The 13506-nt window shown below is 49.0% G+C and overlaps 1 protein-coding gene across 1 annotated transcript in view; it reads right to left on the reverse strand.

Annotated features, from left to right (window-relative positions):
• The window catches only part of dlc (deltaC), a 111059-nt gene that overhangs the window by 16105 nt on the left and 81448 nt on the right, over positions 1-13506 (reverse strand). The window contains exon 8 of the mRNA XM_080460064.1: positions 6155-6893. Coding sequence (XP_080316190.1) covers positions 6155-6893 — 739 coding nt within the window. The remainder of the gene's footprint in view (positions 1-6154; positions 6894-13506) is intronic.

Consider the following 13506-nt stretch of genomic DNA (forward strand, 5'->3'; position numbering starts at 1 on the left):
AGCAGAACTTCTCCTGTCGTCACGGTGATGAATTAATATTCCAACAGGAAACACACTCACACTCACTCCTCCTCAACTGGCTCCTGTCACTGTGGAGGAGTAACGTTTCTACTTGGACTCTCTCCTGATGACTGAGTTCCACACTCTGTCACTCTGTCACTCTGTCACTCTCGCTCTGTCACTCAGTCACTCTCGCTCTGTCACTCTCACTCTATCACTCAGTCACTCTCGCTCTGTCACTCTCGCTCTATCACTCTGTCATTCTATCACTCAGTCACTCTCGCTCTATCACTCTGTCACTCTCGCTCTCTCACTCTTTCATTCTATCACTCTCGCTCTGTCATTCTATCACTCAGTCACTCTCGCTCTATCACTCTCTCATTCTATCACTCTCGCTCTGTCATTCTATCACTCAGTCACTCTCGCTCTGTCACTCTCGCTCTATCACTCTCTCACTCTGTCACTCTCGCTCTGTCACTCTCGCTCTATCACTATTTCATTCTATCACTCTCACTCTGTCATTCTATCACTCTCACTCTGTCACTCTCACTCTATCACTGTCACTCTGTCATTCTATCGCTCTGTCACCAAGAGTGACACCCTGCAGGAAAAATTCATTCCGGCCGCTTGTACCTGTGATCTCATTCTTTTGGTGACGCCCCAGAGTTCCTGACCTCAGTGAGGGGATGTAGAGCGGCCGGTAAACGGAGAGCTTTTCTTAAAGGCTCAGCTCCTCTTCACCACAACGGTCCCACAGTGACTGTTACTGCAGCCTCAACCTGTGGACTCTCTCACCATCCCTCCTCCATCACTCCTCAACAAGACCCCGAGATACTTGAACTCCTCCACTTGGGGAAGCTCCACCCCCTTCCTGGAGAGGACCATGGACTCAGATCTGGAGGAACTGATCTACAGCTCAACCGCTTCACACCCAGCAGTGAACCGTTCCAGTGAACAACGGCAACGAGCTGCGACGTCACCCCTCCCCCACATTATGCCCTGCACCCCTCCCCCACATGATGCCCTGCGCCCCTCCCCCACATTATGCCCTGCACCCCTCCCCCACATGATGCCCTGTGCCCCTCCCCCACATGATGCCCTGCACCCCTCCCCCACATGATGCCCTGCACCCCTCCCCCACATGATGCCCTGTGCCCCTCCCCCACATGATGCCCTGCACCCCGCCCCCACATGATGCCCTGTGCCCCTCCCCCACATGATGCCCTGCACCCCTCCCCCACATGATGCCCTGTGCCCCTCCCCCACATGATGCCCTGCACCCCTCCCCCACATGATGCCCTGCACCCCTCCCCCACATGATGCCCTGTGCCCCTCCCCCACATTATGCCCTGCACCCCTCCCCCACATGATGCCCTGTGCCCCTCCCCCACATGATGCCTTGCACCCCTCCCCCACATGATGCCCTGTTCACCCCGGCTGTGCCTCAACACCCTGTCCATGAAGATCACAAACAAAAGGGGTGAAAAGAAGAAGCCCTAGTGGAGGCCAGGTTCAGGTTTCAGGTCCAGGTCCAGGTCCACCCCGAACAAGTCTATCTTAGTGCTGGTCTACAGACGCAGCTCTTACAACGAGAGGACAAAGACCGGATCACCTCCTCCCATAATCCTAAGCTCCTCCCACAAGACATCTCAGGGACACGGTCTAGGGCTCCTCCAGATCCACAAAACACATGTAGACTGCTCTAGCAAAGTCCCGTGTCCCTCAATAAGAGGATGAAGAGCTGGTCTGTTGTTCTTTCTGTATCTGAGTTTGGACTATCGTTCTGTCTCGTTCCAGAACCCTACATAGACTCCCCCAGGAGGCGGAGAAGTGTGACTCCATGATAATTGAACTGCCCAGAGGCCTGAATACGACCTGTCATACCAGGATACCTGTTCCCTGGTTCAATGTCCAGAACCACTAAAATAACAATATAAGAGAACAATGAATAGATCAGAACCAGTCGAGCTGTTAAATAGTAATAAGGCCCAACAGTGAAGAACAACTCCGACTCGTCTAAAAGAAAAACTGTTCCAGGAGCATGTCCTCATTAGAAAAGGTCCACCCCTCTTCATCCTCCACTCCTCCTCATCCTCTTCATTCTCCACTTTTCCTCATTCTCCACTCCTCTTCATCCTCCACTCCTCCTCATCCTCCATTCCTCCTAATCTTCCACTCCTCCTCATCCTCCACTTCTCTTCATCCTCCACTCCTCTTCATCCTCCACTCCTCCTCATCTTCCACTCCTCCTCATCTTCCACTCCTCTTCATCCTCCACTCCTCCTCATCTTCCACTTCTCCTCATTCTCCACTCCTCCTCATCATCCACTCCTCTTCATCCTCCTCATCCTCCACTTCTCCTCATTCTCCACTCCTCTTCATCCTCCACTCCTCCTCATCCTCCACTTCTCCTCATTCTCCACTCCTCCTCATCTTCCACTCCTCCTCATCCTCCACTCCTCCTCATCCTCACTCCTCCTCATCCTCCACTCCTCTTCATCCTCCCTTCCTCCTCATCCTCCACTTCTCTTCATCCTCCACTTCTCTTCATCTTCCACTCCTCTTCATCCTCCACTCCTCATCCTCCACTTCTCTTCATCCACCACTCCCCTTCATCCTCCCTTCTTCCTCATCCTCCACTCCTCCTCATCCTCCACTCCTCTTCATCCTCCCTTCCTCCTCATCCTCCACTTCTCTTCATCCTCCACTTCTCTTCATCTTCCACTCTTCTTCATCCTCCACTCCTCCTCATCCTCCACTCCTCTTTCAGGCCTGAAGTGAAACTGCAACTGGTCAATCAGACTCTCCATGTTTTTCAAAATGTCAACTTGTTCCCGTTTTTCAAAATGTCGTATTACCCTACTGGTGATGTGTTGTTGCCATAGTAACCCTGCTCTCCTAATGCTGACTTGGTGAGATTAGAGCACATTAATTCATTCAATTCAATAGAAACGGACTCACTTTCACTTTATTCCAGCAGAAAGGTTCCAGGCAGAGCTTCCTCACTGCTCTTCTTTTACTTTACATTTTACATCCACTGGTTCTGAGGCGGAGTTTCTACCAGTCGGAGGCTCCGCCCCTTGTATGAGGCCCCGCCCCTTGTGTGAGGCTCCGCCCCATGTGAGCGTGTTTTGTGTTGGAATATTAATTCCTCACCAGAACGGCATGAGTGGATGTGCACTCAATCAATTCATGTTTCTGCACTTTTGTCAGATCATCATCATCATCATCATTATTATTATCATTATTATCATCATCATCATCATCATCATCATCATCATCATCATCATCATTATTATTATTATTATTATTATTATTATTATTATTATTATTATCATCATTATTATTATCATTATTATTATTATTATCATTATTATTATTGTTATTATTATTATCATTATTATCATCATTATCATTATCATTATTAATATTATTATCATCATCATCATCATTATTATTATTATTATTATTATTATTATTATTATCATCATTATTATTATCATTATTATTATTATTATCATTATTATTATTGTTATTATTATTATCATTATTATCATCATTATCATGATCATTATCATTATTAATATTATTATCATCATCATCATCATCATCATCATCATCATCATCATCATTATTATTATTATTATTATCATCATTATTATTATCATTATCATTATTAATATTGTGCTCATTAAAGAGTTAAACAGAGCTGGAACAAGTCAAGAACAAAAACATCCTTCAAAGGCTCAGTGACCAGGATTTATTTGATCATGTCCAATCAGGATCTTCTAAGAATGGGCAGGTCATTTTTCCAAGAGATCTAATTGGTCAGGAGGCGGAGCTTTAAATTGGTTGATCTCTGATCCAGAACATAGCCTGCTCCGGAGCAGGTTAGAGGTTCAGTCAGTTACCACGGTGATTTACCAGGTAACAAGTAAACCAGCGTTGCAGTACGGAAAACCAGAGTTCATTCTGAAGTTAATCCAGAAGAGAAAACCAGAGTTAATCCTGAAGTTAATCCAGAAGAGAAAACCAAAGATAAGAGAAAAACAAGTGAGAGAAACGTAGACCGACAGAGGATTACATAACAAAACAGGAAGTGAACACAGAGTGTGAGACGCGGACTTGACAAACTTGTGTCTGTGTCTTGAGAATCTGACAATAACTGCTCCTCTATGGTAGAGTCAGCTGCTCTGTGATTGGTCACACGCTGCAAGCTCCGCCCCTTTCATGTGAACACTGTGATCCTGAAGGAAAACTCTGGTTGAACTACTGAGTTGATAACGTGCTTCATGTTAATGCTGATCAGGATCCAGAATGTCTGGGTTAGTTAATCTAGGTAACAGAGATATCCTGGTATGTTAATCCAGGTAACAGATATCCTGGTAAATTAATCCAGGTAACAGATACCCTGGTATGTTAATCCCGCGAACAGGGATATCCTGGTATGTTAATCCCGGGCCCCAGAGGGGTATTCCAGGTAGGAGGTTCAACAAACTCTGAGGTGAAACTCTGGTTTTTGGTTCCAGAACAGCTGATCTGAATGATCTCAATCAACTCTGAGTATGTGAACCTTGAGTTAAGCGTCTGAACAACCAGAATAAAAAGCTTCATCAATGGAGCCCTGATACCACCGGTCACTATGCCAACAGACTGACAACAGAGTTCCTTCACAGTAAAAGTACCAGACTAAATACAGTTCTTTCACAGTAAAGTTCCAGACTAAACCTGGACTTGGGAAATGCCCCGCCCATTCTTAAATGATGGTGATTGGTGGGCAGGTTCAGCTCTGAGCTGCAGCAGAGAGGAGATGATAAATTAATCTAGAACAATCTTTAGACATAATAAAATAAATCCTGGTCTCTGAGGCTCTGAAGGAGGTTCTGGTTCTTGTTCTGGACTTGTTCCAGGTCTGTTTATCTCCATGAGGGTTGATCTGGAATAATGAGGTTCATGATCACACCTGACAGAACTGCAGAACCATGAATTTATAGAACCAGAACTACTGGTGTCGTCATGGTGATGAATTAATATTCCAACAGGAAACACAAGAGAACCTCCGCCTCAGAACCAGTGATGGAGAACCTAAAGTAAAAGAAGAGCAGTGAGGAAGTTCTGCCTGGAACCTTTCTGCTGGAATAAAGTGGAACTGAGTGATCACAGTGCTGTTCCTTTATAACACTGATCAATTAATCTGCTCTAATCTCACCAAGTCAGGATTAACAAATCAGGAATATTCTGGCTTTGGCTGCAGCAGCAGTGTTGCTTTGAGCTGCTGGATGTGATTGAATTCTTCATAATCTCAGAGATTAACTGTTCCTCCAGTAATCCGGAAACTGCTCTGCAGAGTGTTTCCTTCTGTGATTGGTCAGATGCTGCAAGCTCCGCCCCTTTCATGTGGACGCTCACACCTGGTCTGTGTTGAACCAGAGAGTTGAGAACCTGCTTGGTCATGATCAGGGTCAGTCCACCAGGAAACAGAGAACCTGGATATGTTGATCAGGTTCCTAGTACAGGCCTCTGGCCTCAGAACCAACAAAAACCAAGATACCAACAGTTGGAGCAACAGGAAGTGATATTGGGATCAAAGCAAAGGCAGCAACAACAACAGCAGCAGCAACAACAACAACAACAGCATCAACAACAACAGCAACAACAACAACAACAACAACAACAGCAGCAACAACAACAACAGCAGCAACAACAACAACAGCATCAACAACAACAGCAACAACAACAGCAACAACAACAACAGCAACAACAACAACAGCAACAACAGCAACAACAACAACAGCAGCAACAACAACAACAGCATCAACAGCAGCAACAACAACATCAACAACAACAGCAGCAGCAACAACAACAACAGCAGCAACAACAGCATCAACAACAACAACAGCAGCAACAACAGCATCAACAACAACAGCAGCAACAACAACAGCAACAACAACAGCAGCAGCAGCAACAGCAGCAACAACAGCAACAACAGCAGCAACAACAGCAACAACAACAACAGCAACAACAACAGCATCAACAACAACAGCAACGACAACAACAACAGCAGCAGAGAAACTGTGTTGAGAGTCGGAGGACGAGACGAGGAACAAAGGAGGGAAAGACCAGGAGGAAAGAGTAAACATGAAAATCTCCTCACAGGTCAAACTTGTTCTTCTCAGCGTGCCGCTCCTCCTTCGCCAGGTTATAATCCGCCATCTTGTTTTTGAACATGGAGACGTGGTCGCCACCCTTCTCCAGCAGCGCCGCGTCCTTGTTGGACACCTTCAGGTGACCTCTCGGGATGAGGAACGCCTCCTTCTCCCGTCGGTTCCCTGGCACCACACCCGGCAGACCGCCGTTGTTGGGCCCGCCCCCTCCGATCACCGCGTTGCAGTTGTTCACCGTCTCCAGGTCGTTCTTCACCGAGGCGCCGATGGCGGTGGGATGGCGGCCGTGCTGGAGCTGACGCAGAACGTGCACGGCGGCGTACACCAGCAGGACCAGCGTGACCAGCCCCAGGGCCACGGCAGCGATCAGCGCCGGCGGGGCGTCGCCCTCCTCTGGCGGCTTTTTGGGCTGCGTGCTGTCGACGTACTCGCAGCGAGCTCCCATGAAGCCCGGCGGGCACCGGCACACGGGCCCGGTGAAGTGGGTGTAGCATGTGCCACCATTGTCGCACGGCAGCTGGTCGCAGGGACTCGTGCGCACCGAGCAGTCCTTGCTGGTGAAGCCCAGCGTGCACGAGCAGGTGAAGTCGTTGATGCCGTCGATGCAGGTGCCGGCGTTGTGGCACGGGTTCCCAGCGCAGTCGTCGATGTTGGTCTCACAACGAGAGCCGGAAAACCCCGGGCGGCAGCGGCACATGACCCGGTTCCCCAGGTCCAAACACGGCGCTCCTGCAGGGAGGAGCAGAGGAGAAGTTTCAGACACGAGGTGGAGGAACACCTGAACACATCATGATGAGGAGGAGGAACACCTGAACGCATCACGAGGTGGAGGAACACCTGAACGCAACACGAGGAGGAGGAACACCTGAACGCAACACAAGGAGGAGGAACACCTGAACGCATCACGAGGAGGAGGAACACCTGAACGCATCACGAGGTGGAGGAACACCCGAACGCAACACGAGGAGGAGGAACACCTGAACGCAACACGAGGAGGAGGAACACCTGAACGCATCATGATGAGGAGGAACACCTGAACGCATCATGATGAGGAGGAGGAACACCTGAATGCATCACGAGGTGGAGGAACACCTGAACGCAACACGAGGAGGAGGAACACCTGAACGCATCACGATGAGGAGGAGGAACACCTGAAAGCATCACGAGGTGGAGGAACACCTGAACGCATCACGAGGTGGAGGAACACCTGAACGCATCATGATGAGGAGGAGGAACACCTGAACGCATCGTGACGAGGAGGAACACCTGAATGCAACACGAGGAGGAGGAACCTCTGAACGCATCATGATGAGGAGGAGGAACACCTGAACGCATCATGATGAGGAGGAGGAACACCTGAACGCAACACAAGGAGAAGGAACACCTGAACGCAACACGAGGAGGAGGAACACCTGAACGCATCGTGACGAGGAGGAACACCTGAATGCATCACGAGGAGGTGGAGGAACACCTGAACGCAACACGATGAGGGGGAACACCTGAAGACCCCAGGAGGAGGAGGGACACCTGAAGACCCCACGAGAAGGAGGAACACCTGAAGACACCATGAGGAGGAGGAACACCTGAACGCACCAAAAGGAGGAGGAACACCTAAACGCACCATAAGGAGGAATTCTATTTTCTGAACTGGGCTCAACATACCCTGGATATCTCTCTGTCAACTGGGTTAACTTACCAAGACATTTGCCTTCCTACGAAGCAGATTATCAACTCAGTTATTCAACTCAGTTTCCCTTCAGGATCAGTGTGCGGTCACATAAAAGGGGCGGAGCTTGCAGCATCTGGCCAATCAGAAACCCTGCAGAGCAGCTGACTTTACCAGGAGGAGCAACATGAAGAATTCCAACATCATCCAGGGAAAAAGCAACACTGTTGCTGCAACCAAAGCCAGGAAGCAACGCTGCAGCAACTTGTGACTCTGTCAATGTGCAACTTGTGAGATTCTACGATATTGATTGATGGTCAGTATATAGTGAAGCACTGTGATCACTCAGGTTCACTTTATTACAGCTCAGAGGTTTGGAGCAGAGCTTCCTTTACTTTCACTTCTTTTGAGGCCCCGCCCCCGGATGAGTGCCTTTTGTGTCAGAATTTAACTTATATACCTATAACTCACCGTGACGTTATTATTATTATTATAAAGCTCATTATTCCAGATCAACCCTCGTGGAGCTAAACAGACTTGAAACGAGTCAAGAACAAGAACAAAACATCCTTCAAAGACAAAGAGTACATCCGGATTGTCCCTCCTCTCTCCTTATCTGTGGACTTTACCTTAACCCCTGGATGAGGGTTAAGGAAAGGTGTTAGGAGGCTTCCTAAAGGAGTTAAGGAAAAGTGTTAGGAGGCTTCCTAAAGGAGTTAGTGAAAGGTGTTAGGAGACTTTCTAAAGGAGTTAAGGAAAGGTGTTAGGAGGCTTCCTAAAGGAGTTAAGGAAAGGTGTTAGGAGGCTTCCTAAAGGAGATAGTAAAGGTGTTAGGAGACTTTCTAAAGGAGTTAAGGAAAGGTGTTAGGAGACTTCCTAAAGGAGTTAAGGAAAAGTGTTAGGAGGCTTCCTAAAGGAGTTAAGGAAAGGTGTTAGGAGGCTTCCTAAAGGAGTTAGGGAAAGGTGTTAGGAGAGTTCCTAAAGGAGTTAAGGAAAAGTGTTAGGAGGCTTCCTAAAGGAGTTAAGGAAAGGTGTTAGGAGGCTTCCTAAAGGAGTTAAGGAAAAGTGTTAGGAGGCTTCCTAAAGGAGTTAAGGAAAGGTGTTAGGAGGCTTCCTAAAGGAGTTAGAAAAGGTGTTAGGAGGCTTCCTAAAGGAGTTAGTGAAAGGTGTTAGGAGACTTTCTAAAGGAGTTAAGGAAAGGTGTTAGGAGGCTTCCTAAAGGAGTTAGAAAAGGTGTTAGGAGGCTTCATAAAGGAGTTAAGGAAAGGTGTTAGGAGACTTTCTAAAGGAGTTAAGGAAAGGTGTTAGGAGGCTTCCTAAAGGAGTTAGAAAAGGTGTTAGGAGGCTTCCTAAAGGAGTTAGTGAAAGGTGTTAGGAGACCTTCTAAAGGAGTTAAGGAAAGGTGTTAGGAGGCTTCCTAAAGGAGTTAGAAAAGGTGTTAGGAGGCTTCATAAAGGAGTTAGAAAAGGTGTTAGGAGACTTTCTAAAGGAGTTAAGGAAAGGTGTTAGGAGACTTCCTAAAGGAGTTAAGGAAAGGTGTTAGGAGGCTTCCTAAAGGAGTTAAGGAAAGGTGTTAGGAGGCTTCCTAAAGGAGTTAGAAAAGGTGTTAGGAGGCTTCCTAAAGGAGTTAGTGAAAGGTGTTAGGAGACTTTCTAAAGGAGTTAAGGAAAGGTGTTAGGAGGCTTCCTAAAGGAGATAGTAAAGGTGTTAGGAGGCTTCCTAAAGGAGTTAGTAAAGGAGATCACGGTGGTGAGGCAGTCAGACTTTCACTTAGTGACGTCATAATAAAGCTACGGCGGCTCTAGTTAGTGACGTCTGCCATGGTGGGGAAAGAACTACAAGTTTCTGAAAATGAACTACAAAAAGTTAATCTGGGTTCTAGATGATCTCAAGTGGTTCTAGGCAGATTATTGCTTTGGTAACTTACATGATCTGCTCCTTTTTCAGTCATCCTGAGTTTCCCTGAACGCTCCGGTGAGCGGGTTCCTTTAAATGTTGTCGCCACAAGGAGTTGTGGGGGAACATGAGCTGGTCTCCTTTGGTAAAGGAACCATCAGTGGTTCCTAGGCTAAAGGAGGTTCTAAAGGAAGCATCAGTGGTTCCTAGGCTAAAGGATGTTCTAAAGGAAGCATCAGTGGTTCCTATGCTAAAGGAGGTTCTAAAGGAAGCATCAGTGGTTCCTATGCTAAAGGAGGTTCTAAAGGAAGCATCAGTGGTTCCTAGGCTAAAGGAGGTTCTAAAGGAAGCAACGAGCCTCCTTTCCTTTGATTATTGAGAATTAAGACAGTCCTCATCATGGCCGCCACACAAAAGACTTCCGGGGTGAAGGAGACGAGGACAGAGAAGGAGACATGAGGGACAATTCAGATGTACTCTGTGATTTATTTGATTATGTCAAAAGCATCTTTCCCTAAAAACTCTTCCTCTCCTAAGCTCCTCCCAACATCCGAGCACCAATCAGGATCTTCTAAGAATGGGCAGGTCATTTTTCCAAGAGATCTAATTGGTCAGGAGGCGGAGCTTTAAATTGGTTGATCTCTGATCCAGAACATAGCCTGCTCCGGAGCCGGTTAGAGGTTCAGTCAGTTACCACGGTGATTTACCAGGTAACAAGTAAACCAGCAATGCAGTACGGAAAACCAGAGTTCATTCTGAAGTTAATCCAGAAGAGAAAACCGGAATTAATCCTGAAGTTAACGCTGAACGCATCGTGATGAGGGGGAGGAACACCTGAACATATCACGAGGAGGAAGACCTGAAAATAACACGAGGAGGAGGATCACCAGAACACAACATGAGGAGATGGATCACCTAAATGTAACACGAGGAGGATCACCTGAACACATCATGAGGAGGAACGCCTGAACACATCACGAGGAGGAGGATCACCTGAACGTTACACGAGGAGGTGGATCACAAGAACACATCACGAGGAGGAGGAACACCTGAACACATCACGAGGAGGAGTATCACCTGAACACATCACGAGGAGGAGGAACACCTGAACACATCACGAGGAGGAGTATCACCTGAACACATCACGAGGAGGAGGATCACCTGAACGTTACACGAGGAGGAGGATCACCTGAAAGTTACACGAGGAAGTGGATCACCAGAACACAACACGAGGAGGTGGATCACCTGAACGTTACACGAGGAGGTGGATCACCTGAACGTTACACGAGGAGGAGGATCACCTGAACGTTACACGAGGAGGAGGAACACCAGAACACGTCACGAGGAGTTTGAATGGAGCGACTCATGGCAGGTGGACTCCAGCTTGTTTTGGCTGCCGCTGCCCTCAGGGCCTCCAGCCCCTCCCTCTGGTCAGCAGCACCGACCATCAAACATCTACTGCGTCGGAGCGCCGACGATCCCAGAACATGTAACCATGAATTTGCTGGGCTTTCTCTGTAAAAGTGCCCTGAATGACTTTCAGTACTGTACAAATAAAGTTGAATTGAAGGGAACTGAATGGAAACTCGAAGGCATTACGAGTCGGTGGAATGGAAGCTGTGGTCTGAGTTGCTCCAAAGTCACAAAAACCGTCTGTTGGAACTGCTGAAAACACGATCTCTGACAAAAACATCCTGCCTGGTTCTCGGACACATGACCACATCCTAGACCGACGCTTGGACCTGATGACTTCCCAGAAACCTGACGTCACTGCTCTCAATGAAGAAGGCCAGATAAATCCACCGGCCGGCAGGCAGCGCTGGTCCTGGAGGAGGTCTGTCAGCAACCCAGGGATCCGGGTCTATGTCCTTTTCCTGTGACGTTCCTCCTCACCTCCCTGTCACCTCAACCAAATCCAAAACTCAGCCCAGACTTCTCCAACCTTCTGTCTGCATTCTAACCCACATCTGCAGGTATTACGGTATTACGGAGACCTGAACATCCACGCTGACCCCCCTGACCACTCTCCCTCTGACCACTGCTCCCTCTGACCACTGCTCCCCCTGACCACTGCTCCCTCTGACCACTCTCCCTCTGACCACTCTCCCTCTGACCACTCTCCCTCTGACCACTGCTCCCTCTGACCACTGCTCCCCCTGACCTCCGCTCCTCCTGACCACCACTCCGCCTGACCTCCACTCCCCCTGACCACCACTCCCCCTGACCTCCGTTCCCCCTGACCACCACTCCTCCTGACCTCCACTCCCCCTGACCACCACTCCTCCTGACCTCCACTCCCCCTGACCACCACTCCCCCTGACCTCCGTTCCCCCTGACCTCCGCTCCCCCTGACCACCACTCCTCCTGACCACCACTCTCCCCCTGACCACCACTCCCCCTGACCTCCGCTCCCCCTGACCACCACTCCCTCTGACCTGACCACCACTCCTCCTGACCTCACTCCCCCTGACCTCCACTCCCCCTGACCTGACGACCATTCTCCCCCTGACCTCCGTTCCCCCTGACCTCCGCTCCCCCTGACCACCACTCCTCCTGACCACCACTCTCCCCCTGACCACCACTCCCCCTGACCTCCGCTCCTCCTGACCACCACTCCTCCTGACCACCACTCCCCCTGACCTGACCACCACTCCCCCTGACCACCACTCCCCCTGACCTCCGTTCCTCCTGACCACCACTCCCCCTGACCTGACCTCCGTTCCTCCTGACCACCACTCCCCCTGACCACCACTCCCCCTGACCTGACCTCCGCTCCTCCTGACCACCACTCCTCCTGACCACCACTCCTCCTGACCACCCCTGCTCCTTCCTCCCTCTTTCCCAGCAGGAGTTCCAGGACGTTGTCAGAATGAGTCTTCGACCTGTTTCCTTCAGTCCTGGTCACAACAACCATCACCATTAATGTACGTCCATGATCAATCCGTCCCTCCTGTCCAGTTTGGTCCCACCTCCACAGAAAACTGACATAATCAAGCCTCTTCTTAAAAAACCTGCCATGGACCCAGAAATCTTCACAAACTGCAGACGCGTAGCAAATCTCCCTGATCAGCTGGTTTCTCATGACAGTAAAGTTCTCCACACCCTGCTGGACTTACGTGCCCTACTAAAAACCAGAACGTTCTCCTTCAGCCATTCTGCCTCCTGGTTTTCAGCTGCTCAAGGTTGGAGAGATTCCACCACAAAACTGTTCTCACAAGTCATGAACAAATGTACCTTGACCACATTCAGCTCCACAAGCAACCAAATATTCTGCTGAAGTCGTCAGTGGGAACATCCAGGCTTTATTCTGACACCTCAGACTCATTTCCTCCACACTTCTACTGCACTGACCACTGCAACTCTCTTATGACATAGTTTTACCCCAATAATCGACCGGATCCACCAACCTGCCCCTCCCACCTCCTCCATGGCTCCTCCCTCTGTTTTACTCCCCCCTCTTACCAAACCTTTCTGACCTCATCCAGAACTCTAAACCATCTACCTGCCAGCTTCAGTCACTGCCAACAGCTCCAGTTAAATTATCTTCTCCTCCCTCTCACCTCAGATCACCTCCTTCTGCTCCTCCATCACCTCTGGTTCTGTTCCTCCATCTCTCGGATCTGCCGCCATAACCCAAGTCCTGAAGAGACCCGGCTCACACCCACAAACTTCCCATTTCTAATCCACCATTTCTCTCGAAGATTATGGAAGAAACTAGCATCACGAATTCAGTCTCGCCTCTCCACCTTCATGAAGGGTCAGTCTGGTTTCTGTCCAACC

This window comes from Lipophrys pholis, assembly GCF_963383615.2.
Source record: "Lipophrys pholis genome assembly, chromosome: 3".
NCBI classification, from domain to species: domain Eukaryota; kingdom Metazoa; phylum Chordata; class Actinopteri; order Blenniiformes; family Blenniidae; genus Lipophrys; species Lipophrys pholis.